This window comes from Salvia splendens, chromosome 1 (assembly GCF_004379255.2).
Source record: "Salvia splendens isolate huo1 chromosome 1, SspV2, whole genome shotgun sequence".
Lineage (NCBI taxonomy): Eukaryota > Viridiplantae > Streptophyta > Magnoliopsida > Lamiales > Lamiaceae > Salvia > Salvia splendens.
In genome coordinates, this window is record NC_056032.1 from 32,332,486 (window position 1) to 32,357,825 (window position 25,340).

The following is a 25,340-nucleotide window of genomic DNA, read 5'->3' on the forward strand; positions in this document are numbered from 1 at the left end:
GCTACCTAATTAAGTGTGGTTTCACCCTTAATTAAAATCACAAAAAATATTTAAATCCCTAAATGCAGGCGTAGGCCGGATTGCGATATTGTAAAAGCAGCCAACCCCTTTTCGTCATCACTTTGAATAAAATAAATTGTATCGAATGCCCAAATATCTCAAAATAAATTGTTCATATTCATTGTCAACGGATTTCACCGTGGTCTAATCGCGTTTCAATTCAAGCAAGCGGCAACTTGTATAAATCTAGAGAGAGATAAAAGCAGGTAGAGAGAGAGAACACCCCACCACGCCACAGTTTTTTTTCGGGGAAAGAGAAAGAGGAAAAAGGAGCTTCCTTTTGGATTCAATTTCAATATCAATTTTGTTTTAATCGATCATTTCCGCTTGACACTGTAACTGCTGGAATCGATAGTCGATTTGGAAACTTGGGTTTTGGGTAATTGTAGATCTTTGTTGCGGAGAAGTTTAATTCTTGAGGAAAAGGGGTTCTTGTTAAAGATGAAGGGTGTCCCTTTCGGGAACAGTTTGCTTGTGATGTAATATGGCACTCTTGTTGGCTGGCAGAAACAGAGACGATGTCGTTTTACGTTGGTCGCGAGGCTTCAAAGGTTCGCCCCCAACACTTCAATTTTCAAGGAATTCTTGTTGGGACTTTTTTGTTGTTGTTATTGCTGCCGTGTATGTTGTTTTACTGATTTTGGTGTTTCTTTTTGAAGTTATGGAAGAGATTTTGTGCGGAGATTGCAACAGAGCTCAACCTTCTTGCAGAAAATTGGAAGTATATTTTAGGCGGTGTCGTTTGTCAGGTTTGTTCAAGTAACTATGTTGGCTGATTTGCGAACTTGTTTGGGAAAATGGGTGAAGATTTGTTGATTTTGTGAACTTGTCCCTGAACCTAAACTGAATCATGAGTCTTGACTCCATTTTTTTAACAATTAAAAATGGGAGTTCGGATTGTGGGCCGAAAGCAATGAGTACATAATTTTTTTTAGTCTTTTGGCTTTATAAAGGCGAATCTCCACAAGAGAATGAAATTCCATGCTTTTCGCATATTGAAATGGAGAGAATAATGGAATTTAGAAGTTGCTTCAGAAGTCCAGTTTCATAAAAAATTATCCTTTTTCTCCCTCTTATTGTCTCAATTTTAAAGCTTTGATATGCTGGATATTTTCTTGTTTGGAATGCTAGTACCATTTTTTGATAAAATGTGGTTTGTAGCTACAATGGAAAGATCAATCAATCCTTGGCATGATATAGTCCACTGTTGCTTCTTGTTTTCTTTTTTTTTTACCATGGTTAACTTAGATTATGTTCTTTATGCCAGAGTCATCTACTATAGTACAATTTATTTGCTGCGAATCGTTGATGCTTCAGTATTGATGTTACAAGACAGTGGGACTCTTATATTACCTGTGATGTTCATTTTATTTACACTGTATTCAGTACATCCACGGGCTAGCAGCGCGAGGGGTTCATTATTTTCATCGGCCAGGACCAACACTTCAGGATGTTGGCTTCTTCCTTCTTCCGGTATTATTGAATAGCTCCTTCATTTTTTGCTTATGTTATTAGTGATATTCCTTGTTCGGCTTGATATTATTGCTTATGGTCTCATCCTTATTGAACTGTAGGAACTTGGCCAAGAAAGAGCTTACATTAGTGAAACACTGTTTACCTTCATTTTCATGTCTTTTGTTTTGGTGAGTTTTCTTTCATTTAATTGTTCTTTATAAAATAGCAACTAAGTTTTAACTTTAAAATGCTCATTGTGCCACGTGCAGTGGACTTTCCATCCTTTCATATTGAAGACCAAAAAGATTTACACAGTCCTGATATGGTGCAGGGTCCTCACATTTTTAGTTGTAAGTGCAATCTAGCTAGTCTTTTCAGAAGCTTTTTTCATCCCACTGCTACTACTTGGTTTAGTATCGAACAAGTGGTCATATACTAAATATTTTAGTTTTTGATCACGTGGACTTCAAGCTGAGCGATGTTTTTAGTTATATGTTTTTAATTGTTTTTTCGGGTGTCTTGGTTGCAGATGGACAGTATTTGCCTTATTTTGAAATTCATTAAAAAATCAGAAAATAATGTAATAGTTAAGTAATTCACATCCACTTTATATTTGTTGCAGGCATGCCAGTTTCTTCGCATCATTACTTTCTACTCTACGCAGCTGCCCGGTCCAAATTATCATTGCCGAGAGGTTTAATATTTTGTTATCTTTTCTGTTGACTTGGTTCTTAACAGAGATGGTCACTTTCTTGATTTCTCAGTTTCTACAGTCTTTGAGTAAACCATACAACTCATGTTGGGTTTTGTCCCTTTTTGTCTTGAGTCATGTAGGGTTCGAAGCTCGCCACACTGCCTCCTCCAAACAATGTTTTACAAGCTCTATTAATAGGTGATGATTCCCCTTGCCCGACGTCATGTGTCAGTGATGAAATTTTAGAGTTATATGCTTATTGTTTTAATTTATTTGGTTATGCAGTTCCTAGTGGGGTTCTTTATGGCTGTGGTGATTTAATATTTTCGTCTCACATGATATTCTCCCTAGTCTTTGTGCGGACATACCACAAGTATGGTACTCGAAGGTAATATCATGTTTCCTTTCAAATAAGTATATAGAAGTTAATTTTCTCTTCTGCTTAAGCAAGAATTTAACCATATCCACTCCAATGAATAGAAGATGCTGATATATCATATTACACCTTTGCTCTGTGAAATTTCTGACGTTAATATCGTCTGATCTGGCAGGTTTGTTAAGCAATTATCCTGGTTAACCGTTGTAATCCAAAGCTTGTTGATTGTGGCATCTCGTAAGCACTACACAGTTGATGTCGTCGTGGCATGGTACACTGTAAATTTGGTCGTGTTCTTTCTCGACAAGAAGTTGCCAGGTAAGCATAAGTTTCACTTGATCTTTTTATTGCCATCCTTGACTTGTTCATATATTTTGTCCCGACACGGATGTTATATACCTGCAGAACTACCCGACCGTTCGAGTGCATCTGCAGCATTGTTCCTCCCTCTGACCAAGGATAACAAAACCAAAGAAGAGAATCACAAACTCTTGAATGGGAATTCCGGGGATGCTGCCGACTGGGTATAACTTAGCTTCTCGCCTTGTTCTTTCAGCATTACCATCTTCACGAGCTAAAAAGTAGTCATGTATCGTTATGCAGAGGCCAAGAACTCAAATCAATGGCAAGATCATGGAAGAAGGCAATGTCGTGCATGTTGAAGCAGTCATCAGCGGCGTCTAAAAGGTGCCCCTCAAACTGGTAAAAACGCCACTAGTAAACTTAGATCATCGAGTTTGTGTAGTCCAGGTTAAGCTCTCATCTTTTAATAACAAATCCTCAACAAGATGATGATGATGATGATGATGATGATGTATCATGCATTCAAAAAAACTTTCTTTTGTAATTGCAATCAATCAATCTTGATCAGCAGTTCTCTCCCACTTTTGTCTGAGGCACCACACATTCTGTCATGTGCAACAAAGATATGTTTGCTTATGACATGTCTGAATTACATATACATATTCAAATGACTGAATCATTGACCCCTCCCATCCCATGTGCTGTTGTGTTGAGGGTTTTATATACTGGTATGAATCAATTATTAGAGCCAGGAGTGCCAATTTGGATTTGAAATAAACCAAAATAATTGAATGTGGACAGAGCCTACTACATAATCTATTTGGGCTTTAACTCAGTTTCAGTTGTGCCCAATTGTAAAAAGAATTCAAACATTGAAATCAATACTATGAAGTTTCATTGAAAAAAAAATGAAATTACCAGACAAAGACAAGATGATGTTATTGGTTAGTTATTTGTGTGTGACAGTTACTTGGTATGCAACAATGGAACAGATGCCTGTGCTATTTCAAGAAACCTCAATTCTCAATTTACTATATGACAAAACAATTTGTACAGGGAATATTGTTTGAATATTTGGTGAAGGTTTTGCCCCACATAATATCCTCTTCCCCAAAACAATTCCGGTACAAAAATTGTCTTTCAAATATACCAATTCACACACATTTTTAGGCTTGGTGAATGTGAATTGCATCTAGTGTTGACATAACATAATTGATGATTTTGGTTGTCTACAGCTAGTATGGTTAGGCATGTGCCTCTTTTTTCATGTGCATATTTGTTCAAACTTTATAGCGGCAGTGTCACCCCTCTCTACTTATTTCATCCATCATACTATTGCCGCAATTTATGCTTAACAAATTCATGTCAAATAGGGTCATGTGTGTGTGTGTGTGTGAGAGAAAGAGTTAATGAATGGCCACCACTTTACTTTTGCATGTTTGTAATCTAATAACAAAATTTGATAGCTAATTAAGAGGTAAAGGATCAATGTATTTCTACTCAATGAAAAGCCTGCGTGTGAGAGAGAGAGAGATCAGATGTGTGGTAGAAATAATTAGAGCACTTGGTGGTATACAGTCAGTGTGGCTAGTTGGTTTGTGGGGTGTTAATCATGATTTCATAAGCCTTTTTGTTCCATATTTAGGGCTTCATTATTCTGCAGGGACCTTTTTAAGATGCCAAATGTCTCCTTATCTCAATATTATTGCACGTATTGTCTAACTTATTTGAGTCCACACACAAATGTATGTAAAATTTTACTCCTTTGGCAAATTGTAAAGTGAATGTAAATCTTTAACTGGAGAGTACAAAATTTCTTCTCTCTTTTCCTATCTATTGCTAATATTGATTGGTATGATTTCCGAATACAAGCAAGGATTTTATATTAATGATAGGGGGACTAAGTGGTATTTAAGTGTCAAAAGTTCGGTTGCTATCATGATTTTTCAATATCCCATCACAATTTGCCATGTTCTAGTGATTTCAATAGCATCATTTTCTATAATTATGAGGAATAATTTACATTGCAGAAATTGCTTTCAGAAACAATTTTCACTGGCTGTCTTTTAATGAACAGATTGAGAATAGTATTAAAATTTTGAAACAAAATCCATTGTTTGTCGAAAGCAAATCAGAATCCACTTGGTCTCGAATTTCTTAAAACTGTGGTTCCCCTGCCACAGTGGCAGGTAAGAACTGTGAATCAACAAAAATAGTAAAAAGCAACACATGCCAACTGAGAGAGAGAGAGAGATGGAGGAGAGAGGCATACACAAATCAGGAATGATGAGGAAGTTGCATAAGAGCATCTCCAATGCTGGCGGACGTCAAATAGCCGTCAAATAGCCTTCACACTGCCACATCATCAGCACTACAATTCTCCTGCCACATCAGCTTGCCACATCAACTGGACATCAAATAGCCATCAAATAGCCTTCACACTACCTATCCACATCACTAATAACAATTATATAATTTAATTTACAATTGTATCAACATACATAATTTAATTTACGAGACAAATACGGAAAATTCGAATAATAATATTAAAATTTAAAAAGTACATTACTTTTAAAAAAAAGTACAACAATTTAAAAAAATTACAAAAAGTAAAAAGTACATTAATTTAAAAAAGTAAAACAAAATCACTCATCGCCGCCGTCCTCGTCTCCGTCGTCGCCCAACGCTTCTTCACTGCCGTCGCCGCCGCCTCCGTCGCCACCTACGCCGCGGCTATTCCCGCCGGTGTCCCTCCTCATCGCCTCCAGTTCTTCACGCTGGCTCTGGAGCAATACGCGAAGAAAATCCTTCACCTCGGGGTCCACCGCCGCTTGGAAGTCGGCTAAGGTCTTCACCATTTGAGCGCGCGTTTGTTGGCGCGCGAAGAATTTGAGCTCCTCGGTAGACCTGCCGAGGGGGGATGCCGAATGGACATCCTGGGAACTCGGTGTGCCCCCCCTCGCAACCTGCTGCGCCCGCCTTTGCCCAACCGGGCGAGGTCGGCGACCGAACGACCGAGGAGTCGGGACCTCCTGGGCCGTCTCGGGGAGGTCTGACGAACCACCGCTGCTGCCGCTATAATCTCCGGTATAGTTCAGTCTCTGCCTCTTCGGCCAGCCAGCGTCGACGCCTGCCCGGAATTTCTCCGACTCGTTGAGCACAACGTAGCAGTTCCAGTAGGTGAACTCATAGTACTTCTTATCCGGATCGGGGTAGGCTCTTTCCGCAATCCTCCTGCAGTCTTCCTCTGTTTGGCCACTGGTCTGCATGCGGAGGGCGTTGGCGTACAAACCCGAAAATCGAGAGACGCCAGCCCTGATTCGGTCCCAGCACTTCCGGACCTCCTCCCCGGTGCACGGTCTCCCTTCAGGGCAAAATGCCCTGTAGGCTGCAGCTATCTTCGCCCACAAGTTGACGATCCTCTGGTTGTTTGAAACGAGAGGATCGTCGCAAACACTCACCCACGCCTTGGCAACCGCAACGTTCTCCGCGTCAGTCCACTTCCTCCGGCCCCGGATTTCGGCGCGGGGCTGCGACGACTCGCCGACCTTCTTCGCCTTGCCCTTCTTCTTACCCCGCCCTACTCCCTGGCTTTGAATGAGAGTTTCAGAAACGTCGTTAATATCAAAACCCAAGTCCGCTAAGGAGAAGGTCTCCGAATACTGTGCATCCGTTGGGGTCGATGTGTGCGAAGAACCGGTGGAAAAATCAAAAGTCGGCCGATAGGCGTTGTCCCCCCCGTGCGTCGCCTGCGACTGTGGAATCATATGTTGCGCCGGTGGCATCATCTGCTGCGCCGGTGGCTGCATGCCGGGTGCCCACCCCGGCATCATCTGCATAGGGGGCTGCATGCCGGGTGCCCACCCCGGAATCATCTGCTGCCACGGGTACACGTTGTAGTACCCGCTCATTGGAGGCCAACCACCTCCCCCAGGAGCCGGGGAAGTATGGGACCCTGCCCCGGGAGTCGGGGGCGTCTGAGACCCTACACCGGGAGCCGGGGGAGTCTGAGACCATCCCCCGGGATTAACTGGAGTACCTTCGTAGTTGTTCTCCATTGCTCGTTATTGATCTTGTACAGAAAGTAAGGTAGAGAGAGAGTACTCGTTAAAACAAGTGGTGCGAATGAAAATGAGGTTCAACGCGCGTATATATTGTGTTTTGCGAAAAAAAAAAAAAAAAATATTTAAATCCGACGCCGGTTTGGCGCCGATCCGGGAGCCACAATGGCGCCCGTGAGGATCGGCGTGGGAACCGGCGTCAGCGCGGGAATCGGCATGGCGACGCCGATTTTGACGCCGATTTCGCCCACGCCGGTTCCAATGGTTCGGCGTCAAACCGGCGTGGGCGAAAAATCGGCGCTCCGGTGGTGACGCCGACCATTGGAGATGCTCTAAAGAAGAAAGCTAAAATTAGGAAAAAAGAAACATACTTATCTTTTTTCAAAAACAACTCACATCATAAGTGTGGTAGATAGTAGTACTATTCACCAAAATGAAAATAAAATCATAGTATCCCACACACCAACCCCATGCTTTGAATATTTAGTGTATGCTCTTAAAATGTGAACACCTCTTCTAAACAAAAACCACAAAACACTATTCTTGGATCCACAAATTCAAATCTCCCATCTCTCTCATAAATCCCAATGCTCAAAATCTTGATCAAACACACTAATTAAGACACACACACACAGAGAGAAAGAGAACAATTTTTTTCCTGCGACAGCCTGCAATTTCAGTTTCTGCAGAAGTAAAAATTCATGGGTGCAAAGTGCTCCAAGTTCTCATTTTGCTGGTGGCATTCTCATCTCAAACCATCTGTTCTTCAATCCACTGATCCGGGTCAGTTTGTGCACCTCCATTTGATTGAATTTTTTTCATGGGTTTGTGTAAAAATGCAATCTTTTTCATGGATTTGTAGAGAATGGGGAGAAAAATGCTTTTCCGAGCTTCAGAGAGTTCAGCTGGGAGGAGCTGAAAACTGCTACAAAAGGATTTTCTTCAGACAACATAGTCTCTGAGCATGGAGAGAAGGCCCCTAATGTTGTTTACAAAGGTTTTCTTGAAACCGGAGGATGGATTGCTGTTAAGCGCTTCAACAAGTCTGCTTGGCCTGATCCTCGCCAATTTATAGTTAGTACATTCTTTCTTTCGACAAGTTGTTTGTTTTATGACCATGTGCTGTTTCACATTCTGATTACTTTTATTGTTTCTCTTAAATCCCATGTCTTTGTGAATTTTTTTAAATGATCAAGATCAATTTATGAGTTTGCAAGTGGTTGTTTTGGTTATTGAAGGATGAAGCTAAGGCGGTGGGGAATTTGAGAAGCGAACGATTGTCTAATTTGATTGGATTCTGCTTTGAAGGAGAGGAGAGATTGTTGGTGGCAGAGTTTATGCCTAATGAGACTTTGGCCAAGCATTTATTTCACTGTGAGTTTTGTGAATTGTTGTTAAAGATTTAATTGCTTTTTTGTTGATCTGTTTTGAACTTATACTGTGCTTTGGAGAGATGGTTGAGGTAGGGTGTAAGGGGACATAAAGTTGCAAGATTCAGGTTTTGTGGTTTGGTTCATTTTGCTTACAAAATTGTTTTGTGATGGTCTGATGTGAGCAAGTGTAAACAGGGGAGAATCAGCCCATGAAATGGGCAATGAGGTTGAGGGTGGCCTTGTATTTGGCACAAGCTCTGGACTACTGCAGCAGTCGAGGCCGGGCTTTGTATCATGATCTTAATGCTTACAGAGTCTTGTTTGATCAGGTGGATGTGTCTGTTTCACCATGATTAATTAAAATCTTGAGCACAGTGTTTTCTGACATCAGTCATTGCTCCTTCTCTAGGATGGCAATCCCAGGCTCTCTTGTTTCGGGTTGATGAAGAATAGTCGAGATGGAAAAAGTTACAGCACAAACTTAGCCTTCACTCCTCCAGAGTATTTGAGAACTGGTATGCACAACTGTTATGTGATGATATCTCTTCCTATCTTCAGTAATGCTTGCTTGCCCTTCTTCCTTTATGCAGGAAGAGTGACTCCAGAAAGTGTGGTTTACAGCTTTGGAACTATGTTGCTTGATCTCCTAAGTGGCAAACATATACCTCCAAGCCATGTAAGATCCCATTATATTGTTTTCTCCATCTTTTCAGATTACTATCAATATCTATGACTTTGTAGGCACTCGATCTCATCCGCGGCAAGAACTTTCTGATGCTGATGGACTCCTGTCTGGAGGGACATTTCTCCAACGACGAGGGAACTGAGCTGGTCCGGCTAGCCACCCGTTGCTTGCAGTACGAAGCTCGGGAGAGGCCAAACGCAAAGACCCTAGTCACGTCCCTCATGTCACTCGAGAAAGAAACTGAGGTAACTCAAGTCAAGAAAAGAAAAAACTTTCCCAACTTAGTTTAGTCTGTGATATGACTTCAACAAATGAACAATGCAGGTCCCTTCCTACGTTCTACTAGGCATCCCACAAGGAAAAACCGGCTGCACGGTGCCACTTCTGCTGACTCCAATGGGGGAAGCATGCCTGAGAATGGATCTCACCGCCATACACGAAATCCTCGACAAGGCCGGATACAAAGATGACGAGGGAATTGCCAATGAGGTCGGTCTCCCTCATTTTGGAAGATTTAATCAAACTGATGCAATCATCATTGACAACACCTTAATATCACACGAGTTGTCTCTTGATGCAGCTATCTTTTCAGTTGTGGACAAGCCAAATGCAGGAGACATTGAACTCCAAGAAGCAAGGAGACGCTGCATTTCGCACCAAAGACTTCGCCACTGCCATTGACTGCTACTCACAGGTAAAGCACGAAATCCTCGTATAAGCACTTGCCTATCTTTGTTTAGATATAAACTTGAATGTGTCTGTAGTTCATCGAAGGTGGGACGATGGTTTCTCCGACGGTGTACGGGAGGCGGTGCGTGTGCTATCTGATGAGCGACATGCCGAATCAAGCACTTGGAGATGCGATGCAAGCACTGGCGATATCACCACAGTGGCCGACTGCTTTTCACCTTCAAGCTGCCGCGCTCTTCACACTTGGGATGGAGAATGATGCCCAAGAATCGCTGCAAGAAGCCTCCAATTTGGAAGCAAAACGAAACAAAATTTGAAAAACTGTATAGACTTGACTCCTCTTTCTTCATGTATTTAGGCTTTTCAACAATCCAACTTTGTCTAAAGCAGAGGATTTATCTCAAGCGTGTTGCTGTTTTTTTCTTTTCTTGGAATATGTGGGTTTTGAGCACTCTTTTGTTAAGTTTTGTGCGTTTTGGGATTATGTTTCAGAAGAAAGATCGTATTGTTTAAGCTCACTGATCAAACTTAACTTGTTTTCAATCATGCACATAAGCAAATTAATACATTGAACTGAAAAAAAAACACTTGGATCTCTAATCTCTTAGACGATAAACCCTAATCCTACAATCCAAATTACATAAACTTACAATAAAACACTAATTAGGTTTACGGCTCCCACAGCAACGGCAAACACGAAATATTGATAAAAATTGTTCTGATTAACCCTCAAACCATAAAGTATAAGCTTAAATGATTTTATGATACCACATAGCAAATAAAAATGGCATACATAAATAACCTATGGGAACTACAAACCCTTCACTTGCAAAAAAATCAAATCAAATATTACTCGAGCACCAAATAGGTAGTTTGAGAAGAAACTTCCAACTATGTTAAGAGATTATATGAGAAAAACATATTGAATCTTTACCAGCTAGTCGATTTCGCTACACTGTAAAGTATTGCCTAGCATAGTAACTGGTTCTGATCACCAAAAATCAGCTAATGCAACTTGACAACGCCAAATAAATACCTGCCAGACTCGGGTTTTATTTGATTAATCAAATGTTTTCAACAAATACAACATAATCCTTGTATGCTCATCTCGAGTCAACTGACCGAAAGATAAAGAATCTCCTCTACATTGGAGGCCGACTGTTGCCTAGCAGTTGGCCAACTAAGTTAGTCACCTGCAGTGAAGAGACGATATCTGTTAACAAGTGTTCTTGGATATATAATGTTTGTAGAATATGTTTTATTTACATTATCATTGAGATGATCATATGAGAGAGAAATAGTGTAAAATAATTTATGAAACAAACTCTGAAACACTAAGGGCAACTATGCTTTAAACAGATGTGCGTGAGAACTAAGCTAAGCAAGTATATTCGATTCCTAAACATGGCTCAAACCATTAGGATAGACCATGTGAATACTATCTTATGCATCGATTACCTCTATCCTTTACAAAGATATTTGCATTCTTTGCTCTCAAAACGATAGGTGAATAACCAACCAAAAACACAAGGGGTTGAGTACTTGTCTAATAAGCTCCTAGGAAGACTAATACGGGTTCAAACCATCTACAATCTACATACCACATGTACGGCTTACATAACGTAGTAAAAAACTGCATGGTTTGCAAATTATAGCCACATTGCATGATTCATATGAATGGCAATGGAAAAATAGACACGCACACATTTCTCTACCGAATGATCACAATAATCAATAAACAACCAATCACCTGCCAATATTTCGAAACACAGCGGTCAATGCAGCTGTTTTCCCCCATGTTTAACTCAGCTTCCTTGTACCTATAAGAAGAATGAATAAAGAAGTCATTTACCACTCTTAAATAATTCCAATCAACAGAAAACCTTCCACAACTCCACAATCTAAAACAGAGCTTTCAAGAACAATGCAAAAAACGTACTTGTTCTCGATGCACTTGCTGAAACACGTGTGTGTAAGCCTGAATCAGAACAAAGGTCTCATCAATTCAATACATCTAGAAAAGTGGAGAAAACTTAAGCACAAAATAAAAAATAAAATACTGAGGGAATTGACGAAAATTGTAAATTAACAGGAAGACATTAACAGAAACCACAATTTCAATTCAAGCATAACACAGAAAAATCATTTAACATAAAAAATAGCAATGAATAATTGGATCAGTTAAAGCATTAATGCAGACACACACACAGAGTGTTACCTACTTGTTAAACATATCAACCCTGTACTCCATCTCCTTCTCCATCATTCCAATAATCTGCCACGAAAAGAAAAACATTTATGATTCAGAATACTCGAAATACAATTTGATAGAAATCAGTCATAATTTGGCGTGATTGAGCGTAGAGGAAGTACCTGTTCCCTCTCATGAGCAGATGGGGCATTGCTTGCAGCCATTGCAGATCTGAGATGGAGATAGCGACTGAAAATCAAAATATGAGATTGCAACTTTGAAAAATGTCGAATAGGTAGAGGTGCTGAACTTAAACCCTAGCAATTGAGGCGTATGGAAAGCAAGCACGATATTCCGGTGTGAACGAGTCGCACCATAATACAATGCACTTAGGCCCTCGTGGCAGTATACTCTTTTGTTCGGGTCAAATTAAATTGGACACTTTCAATAATACTTTTTGATAAATTAAATAAGTAGAATGAAGCTATCAAAAACTATAACGTTATGTTAAAATAAAAGAGAAATAATAATAATAATAATAATAATAATAATAATAATAATAATAATAATAATAATAATAATAATAATAATAATAATAATAATAATAATAATAATAATAATAATAATAATAATAATAATAATAATAAGAAGTGTGAGCCTTATTTTATGGCCTATGTTTTGATGGGACATGGATCTAGGTTTGAGAAACAACCTAATTGAAGCTCGTTTCAACCAATGAGCTTAGCCCATAACTACATTTAGGCCTCGTTTTATTGGTCTGTTAGGCCTTGATAGGCCACACAATCTTACCACTATCATAGGTTTGTTTGGTATGAAACACAACCCCAAATACCCGGGATATACCCACTGACCCGGTAGAAATTCAGATAGCAACCTACCAAAACCTGCTTCTCCTATCCCACCCTCACTCTCCGATAAAGAACTATGTCGGTCTTCTGGTTAGCCGCTTTCTGCTGAAATGTCGAATACATCCCTCTCCTTGTTCCCTCCTACGAATTTAACCTCAATTTCAATTTGATTTAACACAAGATCCTGAAATCGCTTCAATTGGGGGTTTTAAAACAAGGTCCTCAAATCGCTGCAAATTTTGGTATGTTAGACAGGCAATTTGCTGTCAATAAGAACGACGCCGACGAATCGAGGTGCACCCATTTACTGCAATTCCTCTCTGAAAGCGTATTACTTTGTTTTGCATTGAAATCGCTTCAAATTACGCGACGAATCTCGCTCGATTCTGCATGGCTAATGAGGACGACATAACTAAGGTACACAATGTTCGTCGTTATTTCAATAATTCTTTATTAGGTCGATGCGTACCCAAATTTTCCCAATTCGACGTGGTTTTGGTTCAACGTATTCGAAGCTGTAGATCTTGGTACTTGGGTTGTATTGATTTTTAAATTTTGCGGGCTGTCAATTGCTATACAGGTCTTCATCTCAACCTTCTGAAGGGTCGCTAATTTGATTTTGTGAATAAGTTCAGGAAATTGCATATAAGGAATGCCTAATTCGTGGATGTTTGAACTCGTTTGAACTGCAGTTTTTATAAATGATTGCTGGATTCGATTGTGTTTTTTTGGATTGTAATGTACTGGCTGGCTGCACCTATGTGCTTATGTATATTCATTATTCTGAATGGGTCTGGTCCTTTTTTTTATTGAAGCTGTGGTGTTGTACTGATATCGAATCTGTGTTTGGCTTCATCAGGGTGAACGTAGGCGTCATGAATTGACAACCGTGTTGATTTTATTGGAGGAAATACTTCTGAATCATCAAATCAATATGTTGCTGATATCTTTTATAATCACCCTCATTGGCCCAGAAACTCGCAAGCGCAAACGATTGGATAGGGTAGGAATTTCTCATGTGCTTGACACAATACCTGCTCATGTTAAGCATCTAGATAGACTTGTTCGTGTCAGTGATCTGGCATGTGTGGATAACTTACGGATGGATAGGAACACATTTGGACGTCTTTGTCGCATTCTTCGTGATCGTGTAGGCTTGATAGACCAGAAATTCATCACTGTAGAAGAACAAGTTGCTATGTTTCTGTGTGTTCTTTCCCACCACACAAAAGCGCGGATAGTTGGGTTCAGATTCATGCGGTCATCCCAAACCGTGTCAAAGTACATACACACTGTGCTACGTGGGCTGCTGACGCTACACAATCTTTTTTTAGTAAAGCCCACTCCTATAGATGAGGCTTGCTCTGACCGACGTTGGAATTGGTTTCAGGTTTGCACGCTAAAACACAATGTTTTTTGATTAGTCAAACTTGCAGAATTAATATATCTCCGTGTAATTAATTTTGGTTATTCAATACAGGGATGTCTTGGCGCATTAGATGGAACCTATATCAACGTCCGAGTTCCGGTTGCTGACGCACCTCGTTACAGAAATAGGAAAGGGCAAATCACGACAAACACACTTTCCGTGTGTGACCCACACCTACGCTTCACTTACATTCTGCCAGGATGGGAGGGATCCGCTGGTGATTCAAGGATTTTGCGGGATGCAATTAGTAGTCCTCTCGGTCTAAAAGTGCCTAAAGGTAATAATCTAACCAAGTATGCGATACATCTACTGGTTATAGTCCAAAAGTAATCATCCAATTTGTTCGGCGCCAAGCCAAATGTAGTCATCCACACGTAGAAGATGATTTCATTACGGTCAATGAGCTTGAAATGACAACGATGACCGACGGCCAGTCAGTTGGCCTCCTTGAAACGACGCCACCCTCGCTTCACCCAAATTTTCGTGGCGCTATGAGCAAGATTGACCAACCATGTTTCTCCGTCCACATTGAAGTACACGGGGTCAAAAAGGGCCGCCATACGAATATGGCGTTGCCAAAACGCATAGGGGATCTCCAGTGTGCGGCTTATGTTGGCACGCGACAGAGTCACGGTGAAAGTTGGGCAACCGTCGTCTTCTAACACTCCTGCGTCGGACGCATAGTCGTCATCATCCGAAGAATCAGCCTCAGTCTCCGACGGCTCGTAGTCGTCTGAGGTATCCACATCCTCAGTGTAACTGTTGTCCGAAACCTCGTCATCTACAGCTATTCATTATGCCAAAACGGGGGGTTTATTAGGGTAAGTCTAATATTTCTAAAATCACGTTTAATATAATTGCATATACTCACGTTCTACATCACTTCGAGGGGGGCATCCACTACCCCCCTTGTATCTTTTGACTTGGAAAACCCCCACGTCCACCAACGTGAATGTGAGCAAGTCCTCATGGACAATCCTGTTGTGGATACGGAATTGCGCCCATCCAACATGGAAGTGGCAGCCACTAGCGATCCGAAGGAGGCGTACGGGCCATTGCCTGCCCCTAGCCATCACAAGGCGGCAGTCAAAAGGGAGCTCCTGTCCATGGACCGCAACAAACTCGGGTGGAAGTCGCTGTACAGCGTAAGACGGAGTAGAGTGCATGAATGTGGCATGAGATTAAGGTAAAAATAAACGGTATAAGAATGAAAGAAGCACGGCGTTACCAACTCATCCATGCTTGTGTCCTCCGAGAACCTTTTGAAGAATGAGGGAAGCCTAAGGTAATCCCTTTCATCGTTGTTGGCCATCTGATTTTGTCAAACGCTGAATGGGAGACTGACTTTGATTAGAGGAGCTTGAATTGGGGGTTTTAATACTCGAAAGTAACTGCAAACATGGAGTTTGAAAAGATTTGATGGTGGCTAGACACTGCCATGAATTGATGAGTGAAAGATGGGTTGGTTTGACTCAAATAAATACAACCATGTATTATTAAATGCACTCAACCTTCCATATATGGTTGGAAAATGCATATGCCTTTTTTAATGTATGCACAAACAAATCATGGAATTGAAATATATCCATTTCAGATGACTCCAAAATAAATTACATTAATCACACAGTTTGAACAAGTTCAACAATATACAATTGCATACTACAAAATATTAGAGTTGGATCCGATCATATACAGTCATCGGATGTAAATGCATCGCCAACTCAAGTAGTTATAATCCTCCGAGCTGATCACCGGCCATTGAAAATCAGACTCTGAATCGGTTCAGATCAAACACTGCAGACAAGTATATTGCAGACAAATTGATTCGATGTGAATGTTGATACAAAACAAACCGAAATTGTCGCCATATCCGAACTGAATGTTGATAGAAAACATACCTTCACGCAGCACGTTATCGGAAGTTGATTCGGGAGAAGCGGTCCTCCGATTTTTGTGAAGCGGGAGTTTGCCGCGCGTTCATTCTAAATTAGGGGGCGGCTGTTTTATTTTTATGTGAATTAGGGTGGATGAGGACAAAGTTGGAATAAAACATGTTTTTTTAGGACAATTTTGTCCAATCCATTTGCTATCAAGGATTTGTGAAGGATGAATCAAAGCAAATATAACTCTCTTGGTCCTATGAATCATACCAACCAAAACTCACATGATATATGGTGAAGTAACAACAATCATGGTTTAACTGATTGTAATAACACTATCTGACTCATCCCTAAGAGACCAATCAAACGAGGTCTTATTTCCAACTTTCGGACCCACCACATACTCTAATTTTACGCACTTACTTTATCAAATTATTTACAATAATTAGGAATATCAATGGGACGATCATATCGGGTTTCATGTCATTCCTACTCGGGTTGTGGAGTAACCTGACTCAAAGTTTATCGAGCCAAAATACTCCAACCCTGCCTCTAAACGTTAGGGTTTCGATTTTTAAACTAGCTCAACGGATTAATCGGGCTAAAAGCTAACTAGAAAAATAAATCTTATTTGTTTTCATTCTTAAGGATTCTATACTTATAAAATATAAAATATAAAAGTTAAAGATATAAATCATACGACAAATATAAAATTCTAAGTCTGAAATATTAAAACAAATCTAATTACATAGTATAAAATCAATGATAAATTATTCAACAATAGTTTGGTCTCGTACAGTGTCTAAAAAATTAATCTAAAGTCTAAACAAATCATTCTTCTGACAATATTTTAGGCTTCAAAATGATCATTCACTTTGAGCTTATATAGCCTTCAAACTCTTCGTCAAAAAAAAAAAACTAACAAAAAAAATGATATAACATGAGAAAGTAATCTGATTTTAAATTATTAGTTTTATGCATTTGGTTCAATAATAAGAAAATAAGAAAAATAATTAGATTTTTTAAAATAAAGAAAGTTGGCGGGATTCCAAATCCTCAATCTAACCTAAATATTCTTTTTCCAAATCTGACGATTTTAAAAGATACGGAAGGAAATATACTGTTTCATTTATATTTACGATTCTCTTCTGCTGCTTCTAAGTATTTCATTTGTTTCGTCTAAATCATTCATCAACAAGTAAGATTTTTGTTTCCCATCAATAAATTTATGCTTTATTTTATATCTGTGCAATTCTTGATATTCTGACTCGATGATTTTAATGGCTTTTTCTCTGTCATTTTTTTCCCTGTTAAAGATAGTTTCAATTTTATTCTGTAAATTGAGTTTAAATATATTTTCATTGTTTTTTTTTGTAAATTGAGTTTATATGCCTCTCAAATTTGATCATTTATATCACAATTGTCTTTAAAATCTGTATATGTAACTTGTAAATTCTCATCCCATATAGCTATAGAGGATCTCCAACAATCGCAACTTGCAAATTCACTAGCATTAGTGTCCACGACTTTCCTAAAGTACATGGACACATGACAGCTTGGTATTTATTGTTTATAGTTTAATGAGTCAGTAAAATGGATTTGCTTGAATAAATATGCAAATTTGCTATATTACTCAAATTTGATTAAATAATAATTATTTTACTCCATCGCCAATAAATTTAGATGCAGTGTGAATATATAGATAGTGATTAACGGTCGAACTCAGAGCAGATTCTATTCAGTTAATTTGGCTGAATATAGTGAGTAAATTTATGTGGTCAAGATGTTTCTGAAACTGTAAATCAATAAATTTATGAAGAATTATCTATGGGTAGATAAACATTAAAAAGATTAGTTAACGTGTTTGAAACGATTGGATGACTAAGACCCACGAGTATTCTTGCAGTTAATCAGCAAATTGGTTTTTTTTGTACATTTTTTTGTACATTTTAGCACAGCATCAGAAGAATCGTATAATAATGAAAATAATTTCATGGGATCAAGAGAAACAATTACTCAATAGTATACTCTATGCAGTGCTTATACTTCAAGGTCATTTAATGAAAGTTGTTTTCTCTTTCCACTGATTCAAAATGGAAATATTTGAAGGTATTTTAAATATGCATTATTATGGAAACATTTTAAGGATTCCACTGATGAAAAAGGTGTTTTAAAGATGTCTTCAAATATTTCCAGTTCGCACTAGTGGAATCCTATATTACAGGGTTTTTTAAGTAGATGGTTTGAAATTTAAGAACTGCATTTAGTACACTATTGAAGTACTTACTAATTGTTTCTCCTAATCGCATGAATTTATTTTTTATCGTACAATTCTTCTGATAATATACTAGAATGCATAAAAAATTAGCAACTTGATTATCAACTATTGTGTTCCTTGTGGGCCTTAGTAGTCCAACCGTTTCAAGCATGTTAACTGTGTATTTATCCATACGTAAATTGTCACGACCGCACTAGCTAAGGATAGCATAGTCGGGGAACCGTGACTAGGGGTGGGGTATAAGAAGCGGGGAAAGAAATAAGGGAAAATAAAATCAAACATTGGTTGCGAGACATGACTAATTAAGTGCTGATACATAGAAGAAAGATACTCGATTATGAAAACTCGAGTAATTGTTCGTAAAAATTTCAAAATATCAGAGTTTTGAACAAAATAAACTTGAGTCTTTTCAGATGCACAACGGAAGCAAATGAACGCGGTTCCATGTATGAAGACATGAACCTCCGAGAATCAAAATCTGACTGAATTAAATGCCTTGTCCCAATAGCACTTCCTCCACCACTTCGCTGCTCAACCTGCACATTTAGAAATATATGCAGGGCTGAGTACAAAAGTACTCAGTGAACACATTGCCGAAAAATACAAATATACATTTGAAAATATTGTCAAGCCATCATCACAATAACACTCGGGGTTTTATTGAAAAGACCCGAGCTTACTAAAATATTCACATTGGACTGCAGTCCCTTTTTCCAGTACTTAGCCATATCTGATCACATTGTGCCGTCGAGATGGTGTTCTCGCACGGTCACCTTCTCTGCCCAACATGTCAGAGGTTTCCATGTGCCGGGAAGGTGGCCACCTTCCACGGTCACCTTCTCTGCCGTTCACGGTCAGAGGTTCCAAGTAGGGACACCACCCTACCAGGACTCAAAATCGAATCGATTCACATATATCATCATTCATAATTCACTTGGCCTTAGCCAAACAGATAGGCATCATACACAAAATATTTATGGCAAGACAACATCTTTATAAATCACGAACATGTGTTCGAGTTTTCATATAATACGATTTGTATTTTAGTATAAGAATGCTCACCTTGATCGTTTAGATTCCTTAACTTGAATCTTTCATTCCGACTTTACTTGCGAAAGCACCCTTTAAAAAATATCACAATATAATAATACACTAATTAGACTCAAGGACAAAACTACATAAATTAGAATGCATGCACCCTCATTAAAGTCTTTTATCTCATTTCTCGATTTTTGCATATTTTTTATTATTCAGCGTCCTCCCAAGGCGTCGTGTGAGACGCCGGTCGGCCGCTTACGCCCATAGTTCCTCCGTTGGCTCCTCGTATTTCCCTCCACGATATCGAATTAAAATCTAAAAATTTATAAAAGTGCACAATTAAATTATCGCAACCATTTCCCCTTGAAAATATATTTATTTCGAACTTGGGATAATATATTCATACTTCAAAATTATTCCGGAATTTAATTAAATAATTTCTTCACGATTAATTATCGGCCCAAAGATTTACTTAAAAACCCCAAAACAATTAAATGTAGCCCAAACTAAATAAATTATCCAATTTGATTTATAAGGCCCCATTTCTTTTTCCTTTTTTTAACAAACAAAGGCCCAAGTCTGTAAAATACAAATGGCCCAAGAACTTAATTAGAATTCCGGCTCAAAACCAAATTAGTTTGCATCCCAAACTCCCTCGTAAATTACTTCCCTCCGGCCCAACTGCTCTTCTCCCTTTTTAATTTATTTCGGCCCACGAATCAATTATTCCAGCCCAAAGATAATTAATCTGGCCCAATATTATAACCTCTAGGCCCAACTAATTAATTTGTGAGAAGCCCAAATTATACTCCCTCCTATACGTGACTTTCCCTTCCCAAAATCACATTATTAATAATTGAAATCCCTAAAAGAAGACAGCAGCGGTGCATACTCCTCTTCTCACCTTTGTCTCCCTCTTTTCTTTTCTTCCCGGCGAATCGCCGTTTCGCTCTCACCCTTCGCCTTCTCCGGTGAGTTCACGATCGGAGCATCTTCCTCCGTTTATGCCTACGGATCTATCTTTCCATTTTCTCCGCGACAGGGCCATTGCCTGCGAACGGCGCCGCGGCAGGTGGTCGCTGTCCCCATCTCCAGCCGGCGCGTTCGACCGCCGGTGTCACCCGCTGCGCTCCCTCCGGCGAATTCTCGCCCACCACCAGCATTCGTCCTTGTCACTCGGCTCTCCCACACACCGCTCTTCCCCGGTGCTCGCAGCACCGCTGCCGGAGTCCAGCAGAGGTCGTCGCTGCTTCGCGAGGCTCCCGCTATTGTTGCTGCTCGGGCGAGACTCAAGGCCCGCCACCACTATTCGTGCTATTGTTCCAGCGGCTTCGCCGCCTCCTCGTAGTAAAGCTAAGTCATTCCCTCCCTTTCCCCTTTAATTATTCCGTTAAACTTAGAATTTTCGGTTAACAGCTTATGGGTGACAATCTTTTCTGATTGGAGAGAGTTTGACTGCTGTGTTTCCTCTTTGGGGGTCTATGATGGGAGCGTCATGTTGGTGGTTTGGCAGTAGCTATGCTATGGTGTTGTGGCAACCTTATGACTCTATGTTCTTGAGATGCCTGTGATGTTCTTAGTGAAATTCTATGTTCTTGGAGCTATGCACTTGGCTGCCTATCATGATGCAGAGGATATGGGGTGTTGAGGAATTTACCTTAACGTGGGTGAATCCTCCTCGGTTGTGGCTGTCCTTGCTGTCACCACTTGCCTGCTCCTTTCCATTCCTCCTCGCTGCTCTCTTATGGTGTTGTGTGGAGTTTGTGGTGTCGAAAAGGAAAGGCTAAGGTATATATGTATATGTAAGCTTCTCCTTTTGGCAAGTGGCTACGGTTATTAATGACGCATATCTTTTTAAGATCGTGTATTAATGACGCATATCTTTTTAAGATCTTGTATTAATGACACATATCTTTTTAAAATCATGTATTAATGACGCATATCTTTTTAAAATCTTTACAAGATCTCAAAGATCCAAGTTTGGATCTTCTATTAAATGCTACAGCCAAGATATGTGTTTTGCCACTATATTTGCATTTAATTTCTCCTCAATTGTGCTACATTAGGATTCAATTTGTTTTGTAATGTTGGACGTTTGTGAAACGAGCACTACAACTTTTCTTCGAATTTATTCTTTGATAGTCATTGGAAATAATTTCTAAACATTAAACAACATTTATTGGATGTCGTGTCTAAATTTTCTTAGATTCATCATCATATACCTTAAAATCTTAGGTGCCACTTTGAAATGTCACAACATTAGCCGCAACGTGCTTTTATTTGATCTCGTAAAAATCCCTTATAAAATTTTGGGTTGTTACATTCTACCCTCCTTAAAAGAAATTTCGTCCCGAAATTTAGGAAGTATTTAGACAAAAAGCTTGGGATATTTCTCCTTCATTTTCTCTTCTAGCTCCCACGTTGCCTCTTCATGTCCCTGTTTTTTTTTTTGGGCGTATTCTGCAGTGGTCAATGCCTTGCCTCCTATGAGGGTCTCATGCGAGGAAATATAGAGTTGATCTAGCCGTTTTTTAACTTTAATAGGAACCGAATATGGGATTCCAAGAGAAATATTCGAATCGTTCTTGCTTTGTGTAGGCTCCAAGGTAACCATGAAAACAAAACGATTATAATTATTTCAATTACGTGAGTATTTGGTTCACCACAAACTCTCACCAATTGCTTGCAACAAAGGTTTTTATGAAATGCGAAGACTATGCTCAATTGGGCTCATTATACTCACCCACAGAAAAGAAAAGATACAACTTCAAAGGGCTTGAGCTATACCCATAGAACTTGAAAATTTTATTGTGGGAAGAGTTTGCCAGATGGAATAAATTGCGAAAGTGGGGGTATGAGGAAGAGAATGCATATGTCAATAATAGGTTGCCAATAATATTCAAAATGAACAATCAAGTAGAAAAGTTTCAAGTATCCCTAGATGATAACAGTAAGACCTGAGATGGTTGGTTACAAATGGATTTGAAAAGAATAGGAAAAACAAACAATTGCAATTTGCCCAACAACACTGTGATAGAAGATCATATCAACGAAATTTTTAGAGTTTATAAGCAGTTCAAGGAAACTAACTAATAAAGAGGACAACAAGAGGAAACTAGCCAAGGGAGAAGCAATGTGCCAGCTTTAACATGGAGCTTGCAGAAAAGCTCAAATCAAGAGGCAACAATCATATTTGAATTCAGAAGATGAGAGTACTCATGTAAAACAAAGAGCTTGTCAATATGTCTGAAAACACAAAGGGTCAAATTAAAAGGTTTAAGGTCTCACCAGATGGCTGCTCCAATATAGTAAGACTGAAAATGATTAGCCCCAAGTGGATTTGAGAAAGAAGAATAACAAGGAATTACCCTTTTGGGTCAACAACATCGTGATACTATATCACGTTAATGGATTCACAAAGTTCATAACCAACTTACGGAAATTAACTGGTAGAGAAGACAACTAGAGCAAACTAGTTTGGGAAGAGAGCAAATTTGTTTAGACTTGGAGTTGCTAAACAGTTCAAAGCATGACGGAATAATTATAGTTGGATTAAAAAGAGGTGACTATTCTGTATAAAATTAATGAGTGTCAGCAAGCACTTTTGAAAACCTAAAGGTCTACTAATGATCTTTGAAGAATATTATCATTGAAGAGACAATAGTTTAGGGAAACATGTTCATTCTGAAGGCTATAAATAAAGCAGCTCCTAGTATAGGAGTTTGGTGGCAAGAATTCAAAGAGTCAATGTATTGCTTTTATATAGAACGAGTAAAGAAGGACCGTAGTCACTGGAGGTTATCAGAAAACATGATGGAGCAAGCTCAAAACTGAAAGTGATTCACAACCTTAACATAGAAGGGGGAAAATAATAACACATTACTTTGCAAAAGAAGTCATTTAATATCTTAATTCAACAAAAGTATTTTGATCAGGGGATGCGAGGAAATGGAATTCATGGGAATCCAAGTAAGCGTTGCTGATGAATCTTCTTGGTTAACTACAATGGTGATACTCCCTTGTTTAATTCTTCATAGAGAATGGTAACTGAGTTATGAGAAACTTTGGTCTCAAGCTATTTTCACTTTACGATCACGTCAGATGACCATATGTGGGGATTATGACTCTTTGGTACTCCCGGTTTATCATAACGCTCATCCTCGTAACACGTCGTTTCTGTTTACTTATATTGTAAAGCTAGGTTCTTTGTTTACATTGTAATCATATTCTCTTGCTATGTATGTGTACATTGCTTAGTTGGATCAAAGGTATGATCCTTTGGAGTGATTAGATTGTCAAGAAAGACAATGGCTAACCCAGATTATTCATGTCATTGGGACGTAGAGAATGACATCTAACCCCTATCATCTTTCTAGAAACATCGTTTTGTTCTATGTTGGATTGCTTTTCTCGTGACGAAGTTTCTTTCTTATCTCGTCCTTTTCTTTTCATCGCTTGGGAAAGCGAGAAATGTTCATACTGTACTTCTAAGTTCGAGTCCATATTGTGTTCTAGAAGGAATGCATATCTAAGTATTCTCTGTTCTTTGGAAATTTTGATTTCCTCATACTAGCAACATGATTCAATGACTATCTCAAAAAGAGATATCATTTCACCACTTGGTACAAGACTCGTATACTTTATACTTTCATATTTCGGTTCCTTTTTCCATTTAGGAAAGTTACTTCTTTTATTCATGCATTCCCAATCTTTAGCCAAGAAAAGACATACTAACTCTTTCTTTAAGCACACTACAAAATTAAGAAACATCAACTCATTCTTTAAACTTGGTACATTCATCTGTTCACTCAAATTAACTACATGTGTTATTTCTCCATTTCAAACTTTCAAACATCTTGACTTTCTTTTGAAAAAGAACAAGTTACCTTTTTCCTCATCGAGCGCGATTGGTGGGAGTGCTAAGAACATTTTCATCGATTAGATAGTCTAGTGGAACAACGCTAGACCAAAGAATTTCAAAGAAGACACTCGGGTTCAAAGCGAGAAAGAATGGCTCTGATACCACTCTGTCACGACCGCACTAGCTAAGGATAGCATAGTCGGGGAACCGTGACTAGGGGTGGGGGTATAAGAAGCGGGGAAAGAAATAAGGGAAAATAAAATCAAACATTGGTTGCGAGACATGACTAATTAAGTGCTAATACATAGAAGAAAGATACTCGATTATGAAAACTCGAGTAATTGTTTGTAAAAATTTCAAAATATCAGAGTTTTGAACAAAATAGACTTGAGCCTTTTCAGATGCACAACGGAAGCAAATGAACGCGGTTCCATGTATGAAGACATGAACCTCCGAGAGTCAAAATCTGACTGAATTAAATGACTTGTCTCAATAGCACTTCCTCCACCACTTCGCTGCTCAACCTACACATTTAGAAATATATGCAGGGCTGAGTACAAAAGTACTCAGTGAACACATTGCCGAAAAATACAAATATACATTTGAAAATATTGTCAAGCCATCATCACAATAACACTCGGGGTTTTATTGAAAAGACCCGAGCTTACTAAAATATTCACATTGGACTGCAGTCCCTTTTTCCTGTACTTAGCCATATCTGATCACATTGTGCCGTCGAGATGGTGTTCTCGCACGGTCACCTTCTATGCCCAACATGTCAGAGGTTTCCATGTGCCGGGAAGGTGGCCACCTTCCACGGTCACCTTCTCTGCCGTTCACGGTCAGAGGTTCCAAGTAGGGACACCACCCTACCAGGACTCAAAATCGAATCGATTCACATATATCATCATTCATAATTCACTTGGCCTTAGCCAAACAGATAGGCATCATACACAAAATATTTATGGCAAGACAACATCTTTATAAATCACGAACATGTGTTCGAGTTTTCATATAATACGATTTGTATTTTAGTATAAGAATGCTCACCTTGATCGTTTAGATTCCTTAACTTGAATCTTTCATTCCGACTTTAC

At 39.1% G+C, this 25,340-nt stretch overlaps 3 protein-coding genes across 4 annotated transcripts; 2 read left to right on the forward strand and 1 right to left on the reverse strand.

The window, feature by feature from the left end:
* Positions 1–94: 94 nt before the first annotated feature.
* On the forward strand, positions 95–3,469 carry LOC121747319 (phosphatidylinositol:ceramide inositolphosphotransferase 2-like). Its single transcript, XM_042141340.1, has 11 exons — positions 95–611; positions 720–809; positions 1,447–1,533; positions 1,635–1,703; positions 1,785–1,865; positions 2,138–2,209; positions 2,350–2,407; positions 2,495–2,597; positions 2,761–2,903; positions 2,991–3,109; positions 3,189–3,469. Exons 1-11 carry the CDS (start codon positions 579–581, stop codon positions 3,267–3,269), a joined length of 936 nt encoding a protein of 311 aa, XP_041997274.1. The 5' UTR covers positions 95–578; the 3' UTR covers positions 3,270–3,469.
* A 3,919-nt stretch (positions 3,470–7,388) lies between these two features.
* Positions 7,389–10,160, forward strand: LOC121747328 (serine/threonine-protein kinase BSK5-like). Of its 2 annotated transcripts, XM_042141371.1 has the most exons (10): positions 7,390–7,732; positions 7,812–8,023; positions 8,188–8,323; positions 8,518–8,651; positions 8,732–8,837; positions 8,913–8,998; positions 9,064–9,252; positions 9,332–9,496; positions 9,588–9,701; positions 9,772–10,160. In XM_042141371.1, exons 1-10 carry the CDS (start codon positions 7,651–7,653, stop codon positions 10,012–10,014), a joined length of 1,467 nt encoding a protein of 488 aa, XP_041997305.1. In that variant the 5' UTR covers positions 7,390–7,650; the 3' UTR covers positions 10,015–10,160. The 2 variants fall into 2 exon arrangements, with proteins under 2 accessions (XP_041997297.1, XP_041997305.1); XM_042141363.1 differs by having other exon boundaries at positions 7,389–7,732; positions 8,732–8,998.
* A 363-nt stretch (positions 10,161–10,523) lies between these two features.
* On the reverse strand, positions 10,524–12,252 carry LOC121747344 (mitochondrial import inner membrane translocase subunit TIM10-like). Its single transcript, XM_042141382.1, has 5 exons — positions 12,071–12,252; positions 11,920–11,972; positions 11,637–11,675; positions 11,448–11,517; positions 10,524–10,890 (listed from the first exon to the last, which is right to left on the reverse strand). Exons 1-5 carry the CDS (start codon positions 12,110–12,112, stop codon positions 10,840–10,842), a joined length of 255 nt encoding a protein of 84 aa, XP_041997316.1. The 5' UTR covers positions 12,113–12,252; the 3' UTR covers positions 10,524–10,839.
* Positions 12,253–25,340: the final 13,088 nt, after the last annotated feature.